The sequence below is a fragment of the Schistocerca cancellata genome, chromosome 6 (genome assembly GCF_023864275.1).
Source record: "Schistocerca cancellata isolate TAMUIC-IGC-003103 chromosome 6, iqSchCanc2.1, whole genome shotgun sequence".
In the NCBI taxonomy this organism is placed as follows: Eukaryota; Metazoa; Arthropoda; class Insecta; order Orthoptera; family Acrididae; genus Schistocerca; species Schistocerca cancellata.
In genome coordinates, this window is record NC_064631.1 from 691252013 (window position 1) to 691276005 (window position 23993).

At 44.0% G+C, this 23993-nt stretch overlaps 1 protein-coding gene across 3 annotated transcripts in view; it reads right to left on the reverse strand.

Moving 5' to 3' along the window:
- The window catches only part of LOC126191240 (voltage-dependent calcium channel subunit alpha-2/delta-3), a 792714-nt gene that overhangs the window by 187685 nt on the left and 581036 nt on the right, over positions 1-23993 (reverse strand). For all 3 annotated transcript variants that reach the window (XM_049932047.1, XM_049932049.1, XM_049932048.1), the window contains one exon: positions 15492-15585. In XM_049932047.1, coding sequence (XP_049788004.1) covers positions 15492-15585 — 94 coding nt within the window. The remainder of the gene's footprint in view (positions 1-15491; positions 15586-23993) is intronic.

Genomic DNA, 23993 nt, shown 5'->3' on the forward strand with positions numbered 1-23993 from the left:
AGCCCAGAAACAGGTTGAACTCTTAAAAGAAATTACAGAAAAGTTGGTTTCCAGATTTCATTTGGAAAGGTTGCCTATATTAACTGCAACAATCAAGTAATGGAACATCTCAAACTCAAGCAAATCCAGCCATTTAAGTAGCTTGGTGAAAAAATCAGGAAAACGGAAATAAAAAGAAAGCTAACTGCTGTGGCCACACACTTCGAACATTGTAGCGCCTACTGCATCAGTATCTCACTTTACATCCAACCATCACGGGATGCCTGCATCACAGGGTGTATATCCACCAGGAAACCCTACGTCACCTGTGTTGTCAAAACAAAGACTTACTGGAGACCACAATACAACACACTGCCAGGTCTCCACTAATGGCCACCAGGGACCGCAACCCATTTGCGGAGCCTGCAGAACAGCTTCACCAGAGGTCGCAGCTAGCCTAGGAGCTACTTTGCTACGCCAGGTACATGTTCGCAAATAGTTACAGCAGATACATCCACCAACGAGCTTTATAAGGTGGTGCACTGCTGGCAAATGGCAGTTCGACACCCCACTTGGAAGGATACACAACTGCTGCCCCGGCAGCCAGGGCCAGACGCCTCTTCAAGCTGGCTGATCTCTTGGTATACTCGATGAACCTCTGGACGTTGTAGAACTGTTTGTGTTTGCTCCCCGTGAAGCGTTGGGTCTTTATTATTATTATTATTTATTATTTTGTATTTGTGTTGATCCACAGTTGGGATCAAGTCAGTTATTCTTTTGGATATTGTATTATTGTTTCATTTTGGTTAGTCCAATAAATAGTTTTCAGACTTGTGTTTTCCACATTGCTATTCTGTTAGCGCAGTCAGGTGAAAAAAATCTGTAAAAGGATACAATCTCACCCAAAATAGCGCAGCTACTTCACTAATTAAGTCAGGTGAACAAAATCTGTAAAAGGGTACCATCTCACCCAAAAATATCTACAGCGAGAAGAGCATATACAAACACACACAAAAGAAACATTCAGTTTCTGTCATCTCAACAGGATATTTCTATGTACAGAATTGAATTCATGATTCAAAAAGATGAACCAATACATACAGCTTCTTTTTTTTTTTTTTTTTTTTTGTTTTTTTTTTTTTGTGGTTTTAGGGCGCACAACTTCAATGGTCATTAGCGCCCTGACAACGTTAAGAATGCACCATGAGGCACAAGTTTAAAACAACAACTAAAAGGGAAAACACGATAAAAGACAGACTGACAGGCATAGGATTAAAAAACAGCATCATCAAATGTCCTTAGTGAGGTTTGTCAAATTGATAAAACGAAGAACACGAGCAGCTGCTCATGGGTCATCCGCTAAAACGGCATCTAAAGTACATGGCAGGTTAAGATCGAGACGCAGTGCGTTAAAATCCGGACAGGACAGTAAAATGTGGCGGACCGTCAGCAATTGCCCACATGGGCAGAACGGCGCAGACGTCAGCAGATGGCGATGGCTGAACCGGCATTGTCCAATTCTTAACCGGGCCAAAACTACCTCCTCCCACCGAGAAGGGCATGAGGAGGATGTCCAAGCCACGGGAAGAGGTTTCAAGGCCCGAAGCTTGTTGGCTGTCTGTAAAGGCAGTCCAATCGGCATGCCACAGCAATAAAATGCGCCAACAAATAACCCTGCTAAAATCTGACGAAGGGACACAACAAGAAGCTGTTCGAGGCTGGAGGACCGCAGCCTTGGCCGCGGCATCTGCAGCTTCGTTCCCAGGGATACCGACATGGCCAGGGACCCACATAAAGCTAACCGGAGAACCGACATCCACCAGCTGCCAAAGAGAGCATTGGATCCAGTGCACGAAAGGGTGAACCGGATACGGATCACTGAGGCTCTGGATGGCACTCAGGGAATCGGAGCAGATGACATAAGCAGAATGTCGGTGGCGGCAAATGTAAAGAACAGCCTGGTAGAGGGCAAAGAGCTCAGCTGTGAAGACCGAACTATGGCCATGGAGCCGGTATTTGAAACTTTGTGCCCCGACAATAAAAGAATACCCGACCCCGTCATTGGTCTCAGAGCCATCTGTATAAATGAAAGTCATATTGATGAACTTCGAACGAAGTTCCACAAAACGGGAGTGGTAGACCGAACCGGGGGTAACCTCTTTTGGGAGCGAGCTGAGGTCAAGGTGAACGCGGACCTGAGCCTGGAGCCAAGGTGGCGTGTGGCTCTCACCCACTCGAAAGGTTGCAGGGAGTGAAAAATTAAGGTGTTGAAGGAGGCAACGAAAGCGAACTCCAGGGGGTAGCAGGGCAGAGACATACAACCCGTATTGACGGTCGAGAGAGTCGTCAAAAAAGGAACGATAAGACGGATGGTCAGGCATTGACAGTAGCCGACAGGCATACCGACAAAGCAGTATATCGCGCCGGTAGGTGAGTGGCAATTCGCCAGCAGTCAGCATGAAGACTCTCTACGGGACTAGTATAAAATGCTCCGATCGCAAGTCGTAAACCCCGATGTTGTATGGAGTTGAGGCGGCGTAAGATGGATGGCCGTGCAGAGGAGTATACGAAGCTCCCATAATCCAGCTTGGAGCGGACGATCGACCGATATAGACGAAGTAGGACGGTTCGATCCGCTCCCCATGACATACCACTGAGAACACGGAGGACATTTAAAGAACGGGTACAACGGGTGGCCAAATATGACACATGTGGAGACCAGCTAAGTTTCCTGTCAAATGTAAGGCCTAAAAATTTGGTTGTCTCCACGATTGGGAGAGCAATGGGACCGAGTCGTAAGGACGGTGGGAGAAACTCTTTGTAGCGCCAGAAGTTAATACAGACCGTCTTCTCGGCAGAAAAACGGAAGCCATTGGAGACACTCCAGGAGTAAAGACGGTCAAGAGAATGCTGAAGACAGCGCTCCAGGACATGTGTACACTGCGCGCTGCAATAGATGGTAAAATCGTCCACAAAAAGGGAGCCTGATACATCAGCTGGGAGGCAATCCATTATTGGATTGATCGCGATGGCGAAGAGAGTGACGCTCAAAACTGAGCTCTGTGGCACCCCATTCTCCTGGCGAAAGGTGTCTGACAGGACAGAACCCACACGTACCCTGAACTGTCGATCCATTAAAAAGGAACGAATAAAAAGAGGGAGGCGACCACGAAGGCCCCATGTATACATGGTGCGGAGAATGCCCGCCCTCCAACAGGTGTCGTAAGCCTTTTCCAAATCAAAGAACACAGCCGCGGTCGGGCGCTTCCGCAAGAAGTTATTCATAATGAAGGTCGACAAGGTAACCAGATGGTCAACAGCAGAGTGGCGCCTACGAAATCCACATTGTACATTGGTAAGTAGGCGTCGAGACTCGAGCAGCCAAACCAATTGAGAGTTAACCATTCGCTCCATCACTTTACAGACACAGCTGGTAAGCGAGATAGGTCGATAACTGGAAGGCAAGTGCTTGTCCTTCCCCGGCTTAGGAATCGGGACAACAATAGACTCGCGCCAGCATGCGGGAACAAGTCCCTCAATCCAGATGCGATTGTATGTACGAAGAAGAAAACCTTTACCCGCAGGAGAAAGGTTCTTCAGCATCTGAATATGAATAGAATCAGGCCCTGGAGCGGAGGACCGTGATCGGCCAAGTGCGTTTTTGAGTTCCCGCATGGTGAATGGGGCATTGTAACTTTCACGATTTGAGGAGTGGAAGTTAGGTGGCCTAGCCTCCTCTGCCTGTTTGCGGGGGAGGAAGGCAGGGTGGTAATGAGCGGAGCTCGAAACCTCTGCGAAAAAGCGGCCGAAGGCATTGGAGACATCCTCAGGGGCCACAAGGACGTCATTCGCGACCGTCAAGCCAGAAACTGGTGTGTGGACCTTAGTGCCAGATAGCCGGCGCAGGCTACCCCAGACAACAGAAGAAGGAGTAAAACTGTTGAAGGTGCTTGTGAAAGCAGCCCAGCTGGGTTTCTTGCTTTCTTTAATAATACGACGACATTGAGCACGTAATCGTTTATAATTGATACAATTCGCCACTGTAGGGTGGCATTTAAAGGTGCGTAAAGCACGTCAGCGAGCACGTAAAGCGTCTCTAAATGCTGCGGTCCACCAGAGGACCGGTACGCGACGTGGAGAAGAAGTAGGGTGAGGGATGGAATATTCAGCAGCAGCGAGAATGACTTCCGTGAGGTGTGCGACCTGACGATCGCAGCTTGTGAAGGTTTGATCCTGAAAGGTCGCCCTGGAAGAGAAGAGCCCCCAGTCTGCCTTGGAGATGGTCCAACTAGAGGAGCACGGAGAGGGGGTATGCTGCAGGAGATGGATAACACACGGGAAGTGGTCGCTCGAATATGTATCAGAAAGGGCATACCACTCAAACCGGCGTGCAAGTTGGGGAGTACATATAGAGAGGTCTAAATGGGAATAGGTGTGAGATGTGTCTGAAAGAAAAGTAGGGGCGCCAGTATTGAGGCAGACAAGATTGAGCTGGTTGAAAAGGTCTGCTAATAGGGAGCCCCTCGGGCAGGATGCTGGAGAGCCCCAAAGGGGATGGTGGGCATTGAAGTCTCCAGTTAACAAAAATGGTGCAGGTAGCTGAGCAATAAGTTGCATCATGTCTGCCCTGGTAACGGCAGATGACGATGGAGTGTAAACGGTACAAATGGAAAATGTAAAAGTGGGGAGAGTAATGCGGATGGCAACTGCCTGCAGGCCGGTGTGCAACGTGATGGGATCGTAGTAAATATCATCCCGGACCAGCAACATAACCCCTCCATGAGCTGGGATACCTACCACAGGGGGTAGGTCAAAACGCACAGAGGTGTAGTGTGCCAAGGCAATTTGATCGCATAGGCGTAGCTTCGTTTCCTGGAGGGCTACGACGAGCGGACGGTGCAAGCAGAGCAGCAACTTCAAGTCCTCTCGGTTGGAGCGAATGCTGCGAATATTCCAGTGAATAAGTGCCATCGTAAGAAAAGGAAGATGAAAGAAGGGGTCACCTCGAAGGCCGCTGAGGGCCTGGCTTCGAGCGAGCACTGCCGCCGCTATCAGTAGGCGGACAGTCATCATCCATTGGGTCTATAGGTTCATCGGCCATCTTGGGAGGATGGCCGGGAGGGGGAGCTTCCTCCGCCGGTGAACGGCCAGATGTTCGGCTACCAGTGGTGTGGCCAGGCGAAACGGATGACGGCTTGGGGCGGCAACCGCTGGGTGGCGCAGGAGAAGAGATGCGCCATGGCGGAGAAGGAGAACTGTGCTTCCTATGAGCCTTCTTGGAAGGACGTTTGGTGGAAGTACCGGTCGAAGGCTGGGAGGTCGAGGGACGTAGGAAGTCTGCACGGGATGGTTCCTTCTTGAAGGCCCGTGCATCGGACTTCTGGGTCTTCGTCTTAGCAGAAGCTGATGAAGGGGCTGGTGTCTGTGGGGTGATGGGAGGAAGAGGAGACGTCGACCGCGCGATCTTAGCACTGGCCGAACGGACGACCGTGGTGCTGAAGGTCAGATCGCATGTCTGGGTTGCCACCTCCCGGGTAGTCCGAGGAGAGGCGAGGACAGTACTGTATTTCCCCGCTGGGAGCAGCGTGGGCTTCCTACTAGCCAATAGCTTGCGAGCAGACGAGGTGGACACTTTCTCTTTGACCCGAATTTCTTGGATACAGCGTTCTTCCTTATAGACAGGACAGTCGCGGGAGGATGCGACATGGTCACCCTGACAGTTCACACAACGAGGAGACGGAGGTGGACAGTCACCCTCATGGGCATCCCTGCCACAAGTGACACATTTAGCCGCATTGGAACAAGACTGTCGAGTGTGATTGAAACGCTGACACTGGTAGCAGCGCATAGGTGTCGGGACATAGGGGCGAACAGAAATAACCTCGTAGCCCGCCTCGATGCGCGTTGGCAGCTTAACACTATCGAAGGTCAAGAAAAGTGTCCGGGTCGGTACAAGGTTATTGTTGACCTTTTTCATGACCCTATGGACAGCCGTCACGCCCTGCTCAGCGAGGAAAGATTGAATCTCCTCGTCAGTCAATCCGTCGAGGGAGCTAGTATAGACTACACCACGAGACGAATTCAAAGTTCGGCGGGCCTCCACCCGGACAGGGAACGTGTACAGGAGTGTGGCCCGAAGCAGTTTTTGTGCCTGAAAGGTGCTCTCAGTTTCTAGTAATAAGGTACCGTTACGCAACCTGGTACAAGATTTGACAGATCCGGCTATGGCATCTACGCCCTTCTGGATAACGAAAGGGTTGACAGAGGAAAAAATCCTTTCCGTCCTCAGATCGAGAAACGACAAGGAACTGTGGGGCAGGCGGTAGTACTTTCGTCACTGGTGGCTGGTCACATTTCCGTTTTTGGGCAGAAGTCGAGAGAGATGGAGTGAAATCCAATGTGGAGGAATCCCCCATGATTGCCAGCGTCTCCGATGGCGCGCTCCTTCCTTGTGGGGACCCTCTCAGAGGGCACTCCCGCCTTAGGTGAATGTTTACACCTCAGGTCACACCTCCCGAGAAACAGATGGAGGGACCAATCGGCATGGTCAGAAGGTATCAGCTCAGGCAATCACCCCTCCCTGGGCCTGGCCTTTACCAGGGGGTACGCGCGTGCCTTACATGTCTACCCAGGGCGGGGAATTACGCGTTACCCCGTCACCGGCTACGCGTGCGAACGCGTGGGTCGGCCTTCAGGCACGCACAAGGAGGAAGGAAGAAGAGGAAAAAGAAGAGAGAGAGGGAGAAAGAGGACAGACTGTCTCAAACGCTGAGGCGGAGACCAGAGAAGGCAAAGAGAAGAAGGCAAAGAGAAGAAGGCAAGGAGAAGAAGGCAATGAGAAGGCAAGGAGAAGAAGGCAATGAGAAGGTAAGGAGAAGAAGTCAAGGGAAAGAGTAAGGAAGACAGTGAGGTGGAGAAGAACAAAGAAAGGAACCAACCAAAGGAAGGAAGAAACGAGAAGGGAAAAACCAAAAAGACCACAATTATAGGTCGTGGAACCATCCATCTCCGGACGCAGGCGCTAACTACCCCCGTGAGGGGGATGGACTCCTTTTAGTCGCCTCTTACGACAGGCAGGAATACCTCGAGCCTATTCTAATCCCCGGACCCGCAGGGAGGACATACAGCTTGAAAGAGAGAACTTTGAGAAGAGTTTTAGGTTAGTTTTTAATAACGTAAAATTTATCAATAGTTACTGAAAAGATTCATAATGATAAACAACATTATGAAAAGGATATATTGCTACTCACTGCAAAGATGATACACTGAGTTACAGACAGGCACAACAAAAAGACTATTGCACATTGAGTTAGTGGTCATGTGTGGGTGAGATGTACTTGCTTTTGTGAATGCTTTCCTTTCTGAAGAAGGCTTTGGCACAAAGCTCAGTGTGTAAAAGTCCTTTCATTGTGTCTGTCTGCAGCTCAACATGTCACCTTTATGGTGAGTAGCAATCTATCATTTTTGAAATATTGTTGATATTCTGATTTGATTGTTTCATAATCATAAACTTATCTTGATATATGAAAAGGAAATTTGCTACTCACCATTTAGTGGAGATGCTGAGGCACAGATAGGCACAACAAAAAGACTGTCACATATAAAGCTATCGGTCAGGAAGGACTTTGTCAACAATAGACCACACACACACACACACACACACACACACACACACACACACACACGACTGCAGTCTCAGGCAACTGAAACCACACTGCGAGCAGCAGCACCAGTGCCTGATGGGAGTGGAAACTGTGTGGGGTTAAGGAGGAGGCTGGGGTGGGAAGGGGGAGGGATAGTATGGTAGGGGTGGCGTGCAGTGCTGGGCTGCAGGTTAGATGGTGGGTAGGGGAGAGGTAAGGGGGAGGGGGAGGGGTTTGAGGAAAAGGAGAGAAGTAAAAAGACTGGGGGCAATGGTAGAATGAGGGGCTGTGTAGTGCTGGAATGGGAGCAGGGAGGGGCTGGATGGGTGAGGACAATAACTAATGAAGCTTGAGGCCAGGAGAGTTACAGGAATGTAGGATGTGTTGCAAGGGAAGCTCCCACCTGTGCAATTCAGAAAAGCTGGTGTTGGTGGGAAGGATCCATATGGTACAGGCTATGAAGCAGTCATTGAAACATAGGATGTCATGTTTGGCTGCGTGCTCAGCAACAGGCTCGTCCACTTGTTTCTTGGCCACAGTTTTTCAGTAGCCATTCATGTGGATAGACAGCTTGTTGGTTGTCATGCCCACATAGAATGCAGCACAGTGGTTGCAGCTTAGCTTGTAGATCACGTGACTGGTATCACAGGTAGCCCTGCCTTTGACGGGATAGGTGATGTTTGTGAACGGATTGGAGGAGGCGGTTGTGGGAGGATGTATGGGATAGGTTTTGCATCTAGGTCTATTAAAAGGGTATGAGATATGAGGTAAGGGGTTGTGGGAGTAGGTGTTGTGTGTGGATGGACGAGTATATTGTGTAGGTTCAGTGGACAGCGGAATACCACTGTGAGAGGGGTGGTAAGGATAGAGGACAGGACATTTCTCATTTGAGGGCAAGACAAGAGTTAGTAAAAACCCTGGCAGAGAATGTAGTTCAGTTGCTCTAGTACTGGGTGGTATTGAGTTATGAGGGGAATGCTCCTCTGTGACTGGATGATGGGACTTTGGGAGGTGGTGGGAGATTGGAAAAATAAGGCACAGGAGATTTGTTTTTGTACAAGGTTGGGAGGATACTAAAGGTCTGTGAGGCTTCAGTGAGACCCTCGGCATATTTCAAGAAGGGAACAAAGGCTCCACCACTGTTATTTTGAACTGCAAAGATTCCATTTAACTGAGAACAAAGACAATGAAAAATTTCCAGAATTCAAAAAAATTCCCAAGTTTTTCCCGGTTTTCTCCCAGATAAAAAATTCCTGGGTTTTTCCCGGATCTCCTGGTTGTCCCGGGTTGTAGACACCCTGTATATGGATTCTTCCCAAAAACACCAACTTTTTCTGAACTGTGCAAGTGAGAGCTTCCCCTGCAAAACATCCTACATTCCCATAACCCTCCTGGCCTCAACCTTCATTAGTTACTGACCTCACCCATCCAGCCCAGTCCCTGTTCCCATTCCACCATCGCACCCAGTCTTTTTAGTTCTCTTATTTTCTGCTACCTCCCCCCCCCCCCCCCCCCACCCCTCTCTACTGCCCAGCATCTAACCTGCAGCACTTCACTGTAAGCCACCCCTATCCTACTATCCTTCCCCCTCTCTGCCCCAGCCTCCTCCTTACTCTCATCCAGTCACCTCTCTCATATGCACTGGTGCTGCTGCTGGCAGTGGTGTTTCAGTTGCCTGCGACTGCAGTTGTGTGTATGAGTTGCATTTGCATCAGTGTGTGTGTGTGTGTGTGTGTGTGTGTGTGTGTTTATCATCTATTGTGGATGAAGGCATTACTGGCCGAAAGCTTTATTTGTGACAGTCTTTTTGTTGTGCCTATCTGTGACTGAGCGTCTTCGCTATTTGGTGAACAGCAACTTTCCTTTTCATAATATTGTTCCATCGCATCCTTGATTTTCTGTTGTTTGATTTATCTTGAAATACACTTATTTTACATCTTGGTGAGGAGCAAATAAAGAGTAGAGCATGTCATGCTCCATTATGTAACGCAGCAGCACACAAAAACAGAAATGAGGTTTATATGGATTGCTGAGTAATGCTTCTATAAGTTTGCTGTTTCCAGCATGAGACGAGCTATTGGCGGAATTGAAGCTGTGAGGATGGGTCGTGAGTCATGCTTGGGTAGCTCAGTTGGTAGAGCACTTGCCCGCGAAAGGCAAAGGTCCTGAGTTCGAGTCTTGGTCTGGCACACAGTTTGAATCTGCCAGGAAGTTTCAAGTTTGGTGTTATTTTACTACAGAATATAATCATTTGCATATAAATTTAAATACAATGTTGCAGGTAAAATAAATAAGAAGGCCTTAAGTCATATTATACCTTTCATTTACAGCCAAAGGTGCAAGTGACACAGACAATCTTTATCTGCACAAAATGACTTATACGAGTCCTAGAATAGTTACATTTTACATGAATGTAGACTAATGAATATCTCACAGTGATGTGTGCTAATTTTATACATTAGTGAATTTTTGCTTTATAGTAATTAATTCCATAAGATGTGTTATGAATACAAAATTCTCATTCAGTTCTGTAAGAAATTTGTCAGAAAGCATTACTTTGGTTTCTACTCAAATGCCTGGTAGCTTGTAATGCCTTAATAATACACTCAGTTTACTTTTGTTAGACCTGTTTTGCAAATGAAAATAATCATTTCCTTTTATTCCAAAAAAAGGTTTCACCTGTAACGTGAAAATCAACTGACTGAAAACAGCAACCATTTTTTTATAGTTCATGTTTTGAAAATTTTTAAACCTTCTGGGAATGACAATACATGCTCTAGAATGAAGATTTAAAACTAAACAAATTGACAGCAAAATAAATATCTTCTGTGCTCAATGATTGTAAACATGAAATGTGGAGGCAGTTACTTTCAACTCAGTCTCTTCCCTACTCCTTTCCACTCTCCTAGCACATGAGCAACAAAATTGTCAACTTCTGATTATCACAGAAATGCTGAACAGTATTTACAGTCACAAAATAATTTTGTGATTGTTGACGCAGTGCATTGAGTAGTGTGGGTCACCCATCACCAGCTGTTACTTGGGCTCCCAAGGCTCACTTGTTGTATATTTTGTACGTACAACTACAGGCATTGCAGTAGATTGGCATATATTACATTTAGCACAAGGATTGCAGAAACAAAGTATCTGCAAAAGGAAAGCCATGTATTAGCTAGGACCAGGTGACGGTAGATATGTGAAAGACAGGCTGAAGGAATGTCAAAATACAAAGTTTTTGTCACATGCTGCTCTCTGTAATAATCGAAATGAAGCAGCCCACTCAATATGATTACAAAGAAAAATGGATTCTTTTTCATCTGGTAATCTCACTTTGCAGCTTGATAATGAACTGGCTGACTTTTTGTGATTTATTCTAGCTACACGAAGCTTCCAAATTAAGAAACCTACAACAGATATTTTACAACAAAAAGAATTGTTAGTATGTGCCTTACATTTGGTGTTCTTTATGTCATACTCTGTTGTATACAAAATATGGCCAAATTATCAAAATGGTTTTTAAATTTGAAGGAGAGTTGAATCGCTCTGCACTCTGGATTAAACAGATGTTATACAATAGAAGAATGCCATGCTGTGCCTGAAGCTTTCCTAGAATGCCACACAAACTCTATTGGCATCTCTCACATTTCTCTTTCCCACATGGCCAAAATCAAGTATTGGAACTGCATTGCATTTACAGTCTTTTTTTAAACTGTCCTTTGGAGGTAGGCTATCCCATTTCCCTAGATATTTGTCTGTACCCCAGTTATTTCATCTTATTGTCTGTGGTGTAAAAGTTTTATATACAGGATGTTTATATCATCATCATCATCATCATCATCATTTAAGACTGATTATGCCTTTCAGTGTTCAGTCTGGAGCAAAGCACCCTTATAAAATTCCTCCATGATCCCCTATTCAGTGCTAACATTGGTGCCTCTTCTGATGTTAAACCTATTACTTCAAAATCATTTCTTAACTGAATCCAGGTACCTTCTACTTGGTCTGCCCCAACTCCTCCTACCCTCTACTGCTGAACCCATGAGTCTCTTCGGTAACCTTGCTTCTCCCATGCATGTAACATGACCCCACCATCTAAGCCTGTTCACCCTGACTGCTACATCTATAGAGTTCATTCCCAGTTTTTCTTTGATTTCCTCATTGTGGACACCCTCCTGCCATTGTTCCAATCTACTAGTACCTGCAGTCATCCTAGCTACTTTCATATCCGTAACCTCAACCTTAATGATAAGGTAACCTGAATCCACCCAGCTTTCGCTCCCATACAACAAAGTTGGTCGAAAGGTTGAACGGTGCACAGATAACTTAGTCTTGGTACTGACTTCCTTCTTGCAGAAGAGAGTAGATCGTAGCTGAGCGCTCACTGCATTAGCTTTGCTACACCTCGCTTCCAGTTCTTTCACTATGTTGCCATCCTGTGAGAATATGCATCCTAAGTACTTGAAACCGTCCACCTGTTCTAACTTTGTTCCTCCTATTTGGCACTCAGTCAGTTTATATTTCTTTCCCACTGACATTACTTTAGTTTTGGAGATGCTAATTTTCATACCATAGTCCTTACATTTTTGATCTAGCTCTGAAATATTACTTTGCAAACTTTCAATCAAATCTGCCATCACAACTAAGTCATCCGCATATGCAAGATTGCTTATTTTGTGTTCACATATCTTAATCTCACCCAGCCAGTCTATTGTTTTCAACATATGATCCATAAATAATATGAGCAACAGTGGAGACAGGTTGCAGCCTTGTCTTACCCCTGAAACTACTCTGAACCATGAACTCAATTTACCGTCAACTCTAACTGCTGCCTGACTATCCATGTAAAGACCTTTAATTGCTTGCAAAAGTTTGCCTCCTATTCCATAATCTCGTAGAACAGACAATAACTTCCTCCAAGAACCCGGTCATATGCCTTTTCTAGATCTATAAAGCATAGATACAGTTCCCTGTTCCACTCATAACACTTCTCCATTATTTGCCGTAAGCTAAAGATCTGGTCCTGACAACCTCTAAGAGGCCTAAAACCACACTGATTTTCATCCAATTGGTCCTCAATCCTGCCCCTTTGAAAAAATATGGCCCTATGATAAATTGAGATTGGCACATGGACTGCCAATGTTTATAATTAAAGATAAAAGTTTAAAAGTTCAAATCACTGTAGAAATGACAACACTGGACAGAATGATGTGAAATTGCAACGGAATATTATCAGAGAAGGGGGGGGGGGGGGGGGGGTTACAAAATGTAGCAATAGATGGCGCTGTAAGCATCATAATTTAATAGTGGTTGACTGCAAATGACAAATGACTCATACAACAAAACCTAAGGTGTACATCTGATGTTAAACAAACTGTACTACTCAGTGTGTATCGGTGTACAGGTGTGATACTGTTAGTTAAGCAAGCCCATCCACCATGGCAAGGCCATATCACATCGAATGGGAAAAATCAGTTTTTAAGTGTTCTGAGGCCAAAAACCACATAAAAAGCATCAATCAAAATCAAATTTGATTATTAATTTCCATGTGACTGGCACAAAACATGTTCAATATGCTGTCCACATTTTCTGCAACAAGTTGAAATCAAGAAACAGCACGTTCCACAACTGATCGAAGTGTTTCAGGGATCGTGTTCAGAATGTGTTGCACAATGCATGTCTTCAATGCTACTAAGTTTGTAATCATAAAACTGAACACATCATCTTACAGACAGCCCCACAGCCAGAAGTCACACAGATTAAGATCAGGTGATTGGGACAGCCAGGCTGTAGGAAAATGGTGGCTAAAAACTTTTCCGAATTGGCGATCCAGCAGCTGCTTAACAGGATTTGCAATGTGCAGAGGTGCGACATCTTGCATAAAAATGATCCCATCAACACATCCACACTGTTGGAGAGCTGGAGTAACATGGTTGCGCAAAAGACTCTCATAGCACTCTCATGGTACAGGTAACAGGGCCAGAAGCACCTGTCCCTTTGAAAAAATATGGCCCTATGATAAATGATGCTGTAAACCCACACCACACAGTGACCTTTTCAGGATGACATGGTACTGGTTGACACGGGTGTGGATTTTCCGTTGCCCATATTCGACAATTTTGTGTATTGACATATCCTGCCAGATGAAAGTGGGATTTGTGTGTCCACAAAATCTTCCACAGCCAATCAGTGTCCACCTTCATGAGAGCAGTAAATTCTAAAGCAAAGGTCTCTCTTGCTAACAGATCAACAGGAAGCAACTCATGCATATGGGTAATTTTGAATGGATAGCAAAGAAGGGTGTTTCATAGGATTTTACGCACCCTGCTCATGGGTATGTCTCGGACAATTCTCTGTGCACTACACGTTTGCACACCACCACTTGTCTCCTCCTGCATTACTGTGGCCATGGCTTCCATTGACATCAAATCAATTTGTTTCCTCCCTCTACCAGGTTGCACACCAAAAGAACCCGTCTTTTCAAATTTCCAAATCATTTTCTCCAGACCCACGGCAGTCATTGGACCAATGCCTGTTTTCAAATCGTTCAAGTGTCCAGAACTACTGCAGAGAGACGTGTGAACTGTCATCACTCTTGTAATACAACTTTATACGCAGAGCACAATTCTGCATTGAGACAGTCATGGCGAACATCGCAGACACGAAAGAAGGAAAACCCATGTACCTGGCGTGTTTATACCAATTTCAATGGGTCGTGCGCATGACAGGCATTTTCATTTACTTTTCACACTATTTTTCTTCTTCTGCCATATGTTTTTCCCCTTCTCTGATAATATTCCGTTGCAATTTGATGTCATTCTGACCAGTAGTGTTATTTCTACAGCGTTTTGAAAGTTTAACTTAAATTTAATCACCTCATATATTACAACATCCAATAATGGTTATTCTTTGTAATATGTTAACATAGTCAAAGTCTAAGTGTAATGGAGGAGTAAAGGAAATTCAATGTATAGTTGAATTGAAACACTGAGTGATGAACAGGCATATAAACAAGATTGAAATAGTTGTTGAGCTTTCAGATAATGTCGACACAAACAGAGCTACAGTGTTCTGGAATTGCAGCCTGACTGTGTGTGTGTGTGTGTGTGTGTGTGTGTGTGTGTGTGTGTGAAGTTTTAATTAGCAAAGAAGAAAAAAATTGTCTGAAAGCCCAGCAAACTTTTCTGTCTTCCTCTTTATGAGTCTTCCGATCACTAAATGCCTTAATTATATAGTGACTAATAATCTTTATTTCTATTGTTATGTGCTTTTCTACCCAGGGCTTTTGGGTATTATATTTTTCATAAAACACAGTGGTGTGCATTAATTGACGCTGTAGCTTATGATCACAATTTGCATTTTTTAAATTTATTTGACAGAGTGAAGTTTTTGATAACAATGAGTGAACAACTGTCCTATTTCTGCTACTTATCTTCATACATGTAACCATGATACCAAAATACACATCACAGCCATTGCTGCTGGTGCTGGTGCTTTCAGTACAATCTTTCCAACAATGACAAAGACAATAGCCACAATTCAAAGTACAGACATTGTTGTTGCTCACAGAGGATGCTCAACAACTGAATGCATGAGCACGCAACACATGGTGCCATGGCTGGCAACAATGCCCCCTAACAGTGATGACCGACATCAGAAACTTATTTTAATCTAACTAGAGACAGCATGAAAACAGGCCATCAGATAATATAAAGTAGTGCTGTGTAAAATGTGCCAAGCTACTTGAAACTCAGTGCACATGGTGTTGATTGTGATGTAGAAAACTGAATTTTCATCTTTGAGTACAAGTCTTTATTGCTGGAGGATCGAAGATAACATGCTTTCAGTTCTGAACATTTTACTGTAACTTACCCCTTGTCATCCTTGTGCAAACTGCTCAGATTCTGCTGAAAAGATTCTGTTGCTATGGCGTCAAAAACAAGAGCCTGGAATAAATCCCTGTCACCTGAAACACAGAATGTTAATGTACAGTAACCAATACACAAAAAATATGATGATAGATATAGTGTTTTCTTAAAGAATGTATCTAAACATAATAGAATTATGAGATAAAATGGTATGAGACAGTTCCACATCTACATCTATATTCCACAAGCCACCTTATGGTGTGTGGTAGTGGCGGATGGTAGATTGTGTGCCACCAGTGCTTACCTCTTTACAGTTCCATTTGCAAGTGGTTCAAGAAAGAGCGATTGCTGGTAAGCCTCTGTGTGGTTTCGAATTTTTCTAATTTTATTATTATGGTCTTTTTACGAGAAATATGTTAGAGGAAGCAATATATTGGTTGACTCTTCTAGGAATGTACACTCTCAGAATTTAAAGAGTAGATCATACCATGATGCAGAGTGCCTCTCTTGCAGCGTTTGCCACTGGTGTGCTCCTCCTCTATGGATCTTCTCTATCAATCCTATTTGATGTAGATCTCTGACTGATGAGCAGTATTCAAGTATTGCTTGAACCAAGTGTTTTGGAAGTTACTATAACAGATTACATTCCCCGAGGACTCTTCAAATGAATCTCAGTCTGGCATCTGCCTTACATGTGCTTAATTTCTTGTGATCATTCAACTTCAAATCACTCTTTACACGTACTCTTAGATATTTTATGGAAGTAACTGCTTCAAGTGAGTATTCTTGTCTATGTATTGACAATACATTACATTTGTTTATGTTGAGGGTCAATTGCAACTCACTGCAATAAGTGTTGATCATTTGCGAGCCTTCGTGCATTTTGTACAATTTTCTAGCACTGCAGATTCACTGTAGACAATAGCATCATCCATGAAAAGCCTCATTGAATGGAAAAAAGAAATGCAACAGCCTTGAGGAGTGTGTTCAGCGCCACCAGGGTACAACACTCCCTTACTGAGGTGTTATAGTGCCAGTGACTCATTTATGATGGTAAAAGATGATCAGATGGCAGTCTGGAGGCCTGTCTGTGCACCCAAAGTATCCACTCTACAGATGGTAACTGTGACGAGTTTAGAGGTAAACCGTGTGTGTAACATTCATTTAAGGGTACAAAGATGCCCTGCCAACAAGTATGTACTCCTGTTGAACAACGTCCAAAAGCAGCATTCAGGGAAGAAATCTGTGCACATGTTACACCTGATGGGACTGTCAAGGACAATTGGGAACTGTCTGCTTGCAGCAGGACTAAGATCACATGTGGCTCTGGCCAGGCTACTACTGACACCAGAACTCTGACAAGTATGGCAAGTCTGGTGTTATGAAAGAGTTGACTGGAGAACGAAATGGCTCTCTGTTTCCTTTAGTGATGAGAGTAGGTTCTGTCTGCATATGAGTGATGGACGTACATGTCTATGGCATGGACATGGTGAGCAGCCTATGGTAAAGTGTATTCGCACACTACCCTTGTGGTCCATCCCAGGCTTCTTCACATGGGGCAGGGGGACGGGGAGGGGGGGGGGGGGGGGGGAGTGTCATCAGATACAACTCATGATCACAATTGGTGTGTCTGCAGGTTCCACTGTGTGTTGATTGGACTGTTTGGGCATACTTTACTGTGACGGGTGTTTCACTTGTTCTAAACATTTTACCGTATACTCCTACTATGATGAACTACCAGTTACACCATGGCCCTTTTTATTCGGCAGTGTATAATGCGAAAAGTGATGTCCTACAGCACTACCTTAGGACACACCCAAAGTCATTTTTACATCTGAAGACTTCTCTCCCTTTAAAATGATGTGCTGTGTTCTGTTTGCTAGAAACTCTTAAATCACATCACACATTTGGTCTGATATTCCATATATTCATATCCTGTTCATTAGATGGCAGCAAGGAACTGTATGAAACACCTTTGGGAAGCCAAGGAACATGGTATCTACCTGGATGCCTTCATGTACTACTTTCTGGATCTCTTTGACAAACAGAGAGGTGTGTTTCACACAATCATTGTGTTTGAATACCATTTTGATTCCTACACAGTAGATTTTCAGTCTCCAGAAATGTCATTAAACATGAGCACAAAGCATGGTCTAAAATTCTATATCAAGCTGACGACAGAGATATAGGCTTATATTTTTCTGCATCTGTTCAAAGATCCTTCTTGAAAACAGGAATGATCTGTGCTTTTTTCCAATCATTAGAAATGCTTGACTACTCAGAGACCTACAGTTCATTGCTGCTAGAAGAGGGGCCAGTTCTTTCACATATTCCGCATAGAACTTAACTGATGTCCTGTCAGGTTCAGTGGCCTTTTCTCTGTTGAGCAATTTCAGTAACTTTTTACCCCTTTGTCACTTATGTTGATATCTGTCATTTTGTCATTCATTTGCATCTACATCTACATCTACATCCATACTCCGCAAGCCACCTGACGGTGTGTCGCGGAGGGTACCTTGAGTACCTCTATCGGTTCTCCCTTCTATTACAGTCTCATATTGTTCGTGGAAAGAAGGATTGTTGGTATGCCTCTGTGTGGGCTCTAATCTTTGATTTTATCCCCATGGTCTCTTCGCGAGATATACGTAGGAGGGAGCAATATACTGCTTGTCTCCTCGGTGAAGGTGTGTTCTCGAAACTTCAACAAAAGCCCGTACCGAGCTACTGAGCGTCTCTCCTGCAGAGTCTTCCACTGGAGTTTATCTATCATATACGTAATGCTTTTGCGATTACTAAATGATTGTGTAATGAAGCGCGCTGCTCTCCGTTGGATCTTCTCTATCTCTTCTATCAGCCCTATCTGGTACGGATCCCACACTGCTGAGCAGTATTCAAGCAGTGGGCAAACAAGTGTAATGTAACCTTCTTCCTTTGTTTTCGGATTGCATTTCCTTAGGATTCTTCCAATGAATCTCAGTCTGGCATCTCCTTTATCAACGATCAACTTTATATGATCATTCCATTTTAAATCACCCCTAATGCGTGCTCCCAGATAATTTATGGAATTAACTGCTTCCAGTTGCTGACCTGCTATATTGTAGCTAACCATTCCCTGCACCGTGCGTCAATTCGCTGCAGATCCTCCTGCATTTCAGAACAATTTTCCATTGTTACAACCTCTCGATATACCACCGCATCATCTGCGAAAAGCCTCAGTGAACTTCCGAATGTCATCCACAAGGTCATTTATGTATATTGTGAATAGCAACGGTCCTACGACACAACCCTGCAGCACTCCTGAAATCCCTCTTACTTCAGAAGACTTCTCTCCATTGAGAATGACATGCTGCGATCTGTTATCTAGGATCTCTTCAATCCAATCACACAATTGGTCTGATAGTCCATATGCTCTTACTTTGTTCATTAAACGACTGTGGGGAATTTAAAAGAAGAAATATGTGGGACCTTCCTCTGTCAAACAAGTTTTGGAAAAAGATGTTTAGTATTTTGGCCTTTTCTGTGTCATCCTCGATTTCAATGCCATTATGGTCACTGAATATCTAGACAGATGGCTTCAATCCGTTTACTGACTCAAAGCATGACTGAAACTTCTTAGGATTTTATGTCAAGTTTGTAGACAGAATTTTACTTTGAATTCATTGAACGCCTCATGCATAGCCTTCCTTACACTAATTTTGGGTCTGTGCAGTTTTTGTTAGTCTATGAGACTTTGGTTATATTTAAAATTGTCCTTGATTTCGTAGCAACTTTCTAACAAGGTTGTCAATCCACAGTGTGTCGTTTCCATCCCTCATAATTTTGTTCTGCACATATCTGTCCAAAGTGTATTGTATTATGCTCTTGATCTTTGTCCACTGAAGCTCAACATTTGAAGTGCTGAAGATGAAATTTTCGTATAAGCTGAAGTCTGTCTCTTGTTGTTCATGCTAAACAGAAAGATCTTCCTACAGTTCATTGCATCAGTGATGCCTTACGATTCACCAATTCCCTGTTCAGACCTATCCAACTCAAAAAGTTTGGGCCTGTTCACCACCACCAGGCCTAAAATATTATCTTCTCGAGTTGGTTCTCTGATTAACTACAAGAGGTAATTTTTGGATAAAGCACTTATAACATTTTCACTCAGTTTGCTGTCCCTACTACCAATCCTAATCACTTACAGAATGAAATTTTCACTCTGCAGCGGAGTGTGTGCTGGTTTTCAAACTTCCTGGCAGATTAAAACTGTGTGCCAGACTGAGACTTGAACTCGGGACCTTTGCCTTCCGCAAACAAGTGTTCTACCAACTGAGCTACCCAAGCATGAGTCACGACCTGTCCTCACAATTTTACTTCCGCCAGTACCTTGTCTCCTTCCTTCCAAACATCACAGACGTTCTACTGCGAACCTTGCAGGACTAGCACTACTGGAAGAAAGGATATTGCAGAGACATGGCTCAGCCACAGCCTGGGGGATGTTTCCAGAATGAAATTTTTCACTCTGCACTGGAGTGTGCACTGGTTTTGAAATTTTATGGCAGATTAAAACTGTGTGCCGGACCGAGACTCGAACTCGGGACCTTTGCCTTTCGTGGGCAAGTGCTCTACCAACTGAGCTACCCAAGCATGACTCACAACCTGTCCTCACAATTTTACTTCCACCAGTACCTCGTCTCCTACCTTCCAAACTTCACAGAAATTCTCCTGCAAACCTTACAGGACTAGCACTACTGGAAGAAAGGATATTGCGGAGACATGGGTTAGCCATAGCCTGGAGGATGTTTCCAGAATGAAATTTTCACTCTGCAGTGGAGTGTGCGCTGGTTTTGAAACTTCCTGGCAGATTAAAACTGTATGCCGGACCGAGACTCGAACTCAGGACCTCTGAAGTTTGGAAGGTAGGAGACGTGACGGGTCGTGAGTCATGCTTCGGTAGCTCTATTGGTAGAGCACTTGCCCGTGAAAGGCAAAGGTCCCGAGTTCGAGTCTCTCTTTGGGTGTAGATCCAGTGTACTGTACATATTATCTCTTATGTGATCAACTCAACATTGTCCAGGATATCGTCACGCATGTCACAGAAGGGCAATGCTGTCAAGTTGTTGTTCCCCTGTCACTGCCTCATTCCCTTCTCAAGTTGCTGAATGTATCTCACTGGGTATGACTCGGATGAAGGAGTTGGCACGACATCGTGTCCACTGGCCGATGATCATTAGTAACATAAAATATTTGGTGCAGGTGCACAGGGATTCTGCACAGAACCAAGCCACACCCCTGTGCCAGTTCTCTATTTGGCCGACTGAACAGCACTATTGTGGCAGGATATACGTCAAGGCCCCCGGAGTAGACAACATTCCATTGGAACTACTGACGGCCTTGCGAGAGCCAGTCCTGACAAAACTCTACCATCTGGTGAGCAAGATGTATGAAACAGGCGAAATACCGTCAGACTTCAAGAAGAATATAATAATTCCAATCCCAAAGAAAGCAGGTGTTGACAGATGTGAAAATTACCGAACAATCAGTTTAATAAGCCACAGCTGCAAAATACTAACACGAATTCTTTACAGACGAATGGAAAAACTAGTAGCGGACCTCGGGGAAGATCAGTTTGGATTCCGTAGAAATACTGGAACACGTGAGGCAATACTGACCTTACGACTTATCTTAGAAGGAAGATTAAGGAAAGGCAAACCTACATTTCTAGCATTTGTAGACTTAGAGAAAGCTTTTGACAATGTTGACTGGAATACTCTCTTTCAAATTCTAAAGGTGGCAGGGGTAAAATACAGGGAGCGAAAGGCTATTTACAATTTGTACAGAAACCAGATGGCAGTTATAAGAGTGGAGGGACATGAAAGGGAAGCAGTGGTTGGGAAGGGAGTAAGACAGGGTTGTAGCCTGTCCCCGATGTTATTCAATCTGTATATTGAGCAAGCAGTAAAGGAAACAAAAGAAAAATTCGGAGTAGGTATTAAAATCCATGGAGAAGAAATAAAAACTTTGAGGTTCGCCGATGACATTGTAATTCTGTCAGAGGCAGCAAAGGACTTGGAAGAGCAGTTGAACGGAATGGATGGTGTCTTGAAGGGAGGATATAAGATGAACATCAACAAAAGCAAAACGAGGATAATGGAATGTAGTCGAATTAAGTCGGGTGATGTTAAGGGTATTAGATTAGGAAATGAGGCACTTAAAGTAGTAAAGGAGTTTTGCTATTTGGGGAGCAAAATAACTGATGATGGTCGAAGTAGAGAGGATATAAAATGTAGACTGGCAATGGCAAGGAAAGCGTTTCTGAAGAAGAAAAATTTGTTAACATCGAGTATAGATTTAAGTGTCAGGAAGTCATTTCTGAAAGTATTTGTATGGAGTGTAGCCATGTATGGAAGTGAAACATGACTTATGACCACAGCAGTTGAGTCCCATAGTGCTCAGAGCCATTTGAAGTGAAACATGGATGGTAAATAGTTTGGACAAGAAGAGAATAGAAGCTTTCGAAATGTGGTGCTACAGAAGAATGCTGAAGATTAGATGGGTAGATCACATAACTAATGAGGAAGTATTGAATAGGATTGGGGAGAAGAGAAGTTTGTGGCACAACTTGACCAGAAGAAGGGATCGGTTGGTAGGACATGTTCTGAGGCATCAAGGGATCACCAATTTAGTATTGGAGGGCAGCTTGGAGGGTAAAAATCGTAGGGGGAGACCAAGAGATGAATACACTAAGTAGATTCAGAAGGATGTAGGTTGCAGTAGGTACTGGGAGTTGAAGAAGCTTGCACAGGATAGAGTAGCATGGAGAGCTGCATCAAACCAGTCTCAGGACTGAAGACCACAACAACAACAACATATGTCAATTTTGCAGGTCTATTTTTGGGCAGCTTGTGGTCTTTAGTGGTCGATGTGTCGTTGAATTTCCCCTATGTACTCAAGCCAGCCTCCATATCATCGACTGCCAGAGTTCATGTGTTATTGAGTATTTTTCCAACTGAGGGAACCCCTAGGACCCTCATGACCCAGATGAAGTATTCCATGTCTGCCTCTTCCCAAGATGATTACTGTATTTACTCGAATCTAAGCTGCACTTTTTTTCCGGTTTTTGTAATCCAAAAAACCGCCTCCGGCATAGAATCGAGTGCAAAGTAAGTGGAAGTTCTGAAAAATGTTGGTAGGTGCCGCCACAACTAACTTCTGCCGTTGAATATATGTAGCGCTACAAAGGCATGCTTTGCAGGCACAAAGATAAATACTGGTGCCAAAAGCTCTGAGTCAGTAAATAAATTTTAAAAAAAAGGTGGAGGACGAGCTTTTTTCTCTGCCCCCAGTTTTGACCACTGCATTTTCATACATTATCCAACGAAGTAAATACAAACTCAGTATTGTTCATCTTCGAATGTAGCAGCATTTCAATGTACTATGAAAATCTGACTGGCAAGACTGTATGGAATGTTTGTCAATATGGCCAACTCGAAGTTCTGAATCTTTTCCTACCTGTGAGAAGAGATGGTTGCTAATAGGGACTTTTATGAATTGTGAATCACATGTAGTATTCTCTTCACCACAAGAATAATATGAATATAAACATTTTGCCATGTATTCTTTCATGTTTGCTGCTATCTCATTTAAATCCTGTTTGCCTAATAAACTACGAAACTAGTGTGAGACAACAGCAAACGCAGAAGAATATACATATCATGTCATGTTTATATTCGTATTATTCTTATGCCTAATAGTGATACAGTCAGAAATGAAGCACGGCAATTGACCAGATTTTTGAATGTAAGATGAATCTAATTTCTGTGCTGAATGTACTGTACAAAAGAGGCATTTGCAAAGATTTTCAAGTGGCGAAAAATTTTAGCTAACCTCTCATTCAGAACATCTTCTATCATACACAGTCTATTATTTGGTTCTTGTTGATCATTATCAAAGAAAGCAGCAGTGTAAGTAACAACAAATAGCAGTCTCTTGCCATTGTTTCGCTAATGAGACAATTACTTTCTTTTTTTTTATCGTAAGCGGCGGTAGCGTGCACAAAAGCAAGCCATGCCGCGAGCGGCGACAGGTCGTAAACACACATTATCAGAATGCGACAAACAATGCATGACACAGTACAATAACACCTATAACAAAGAGAACAGCACTTATCAGATCAAAGAAAAATAAGCAATCGATTCAAACCAGACGAAGCATGTGAAAAAGGAAGGGTACCCATATAAATACGGACGGAGCACCTGACGCATATCAATGGCTACCTGGTAAAGCTTAACTGCTAAGCTTACAACTCGAACCAAACTACTGTAGCTGTATCGTCATTCATTCGACCTAAATTGTTTCTCATATTACAATGGACCAACTTTGTTTCGATTTGGAGGTGCGGCCTAAAACTTTTCTCTCCCTTGAATTTCGAGTCTCAAATTTCAGGTGTGGCTTAGATTCGGGAAATTTTTTTTTCATTGATTTCGAGTATCATTTTTCAGGTGCAGCTTAGATTCGAGTGCAGCTT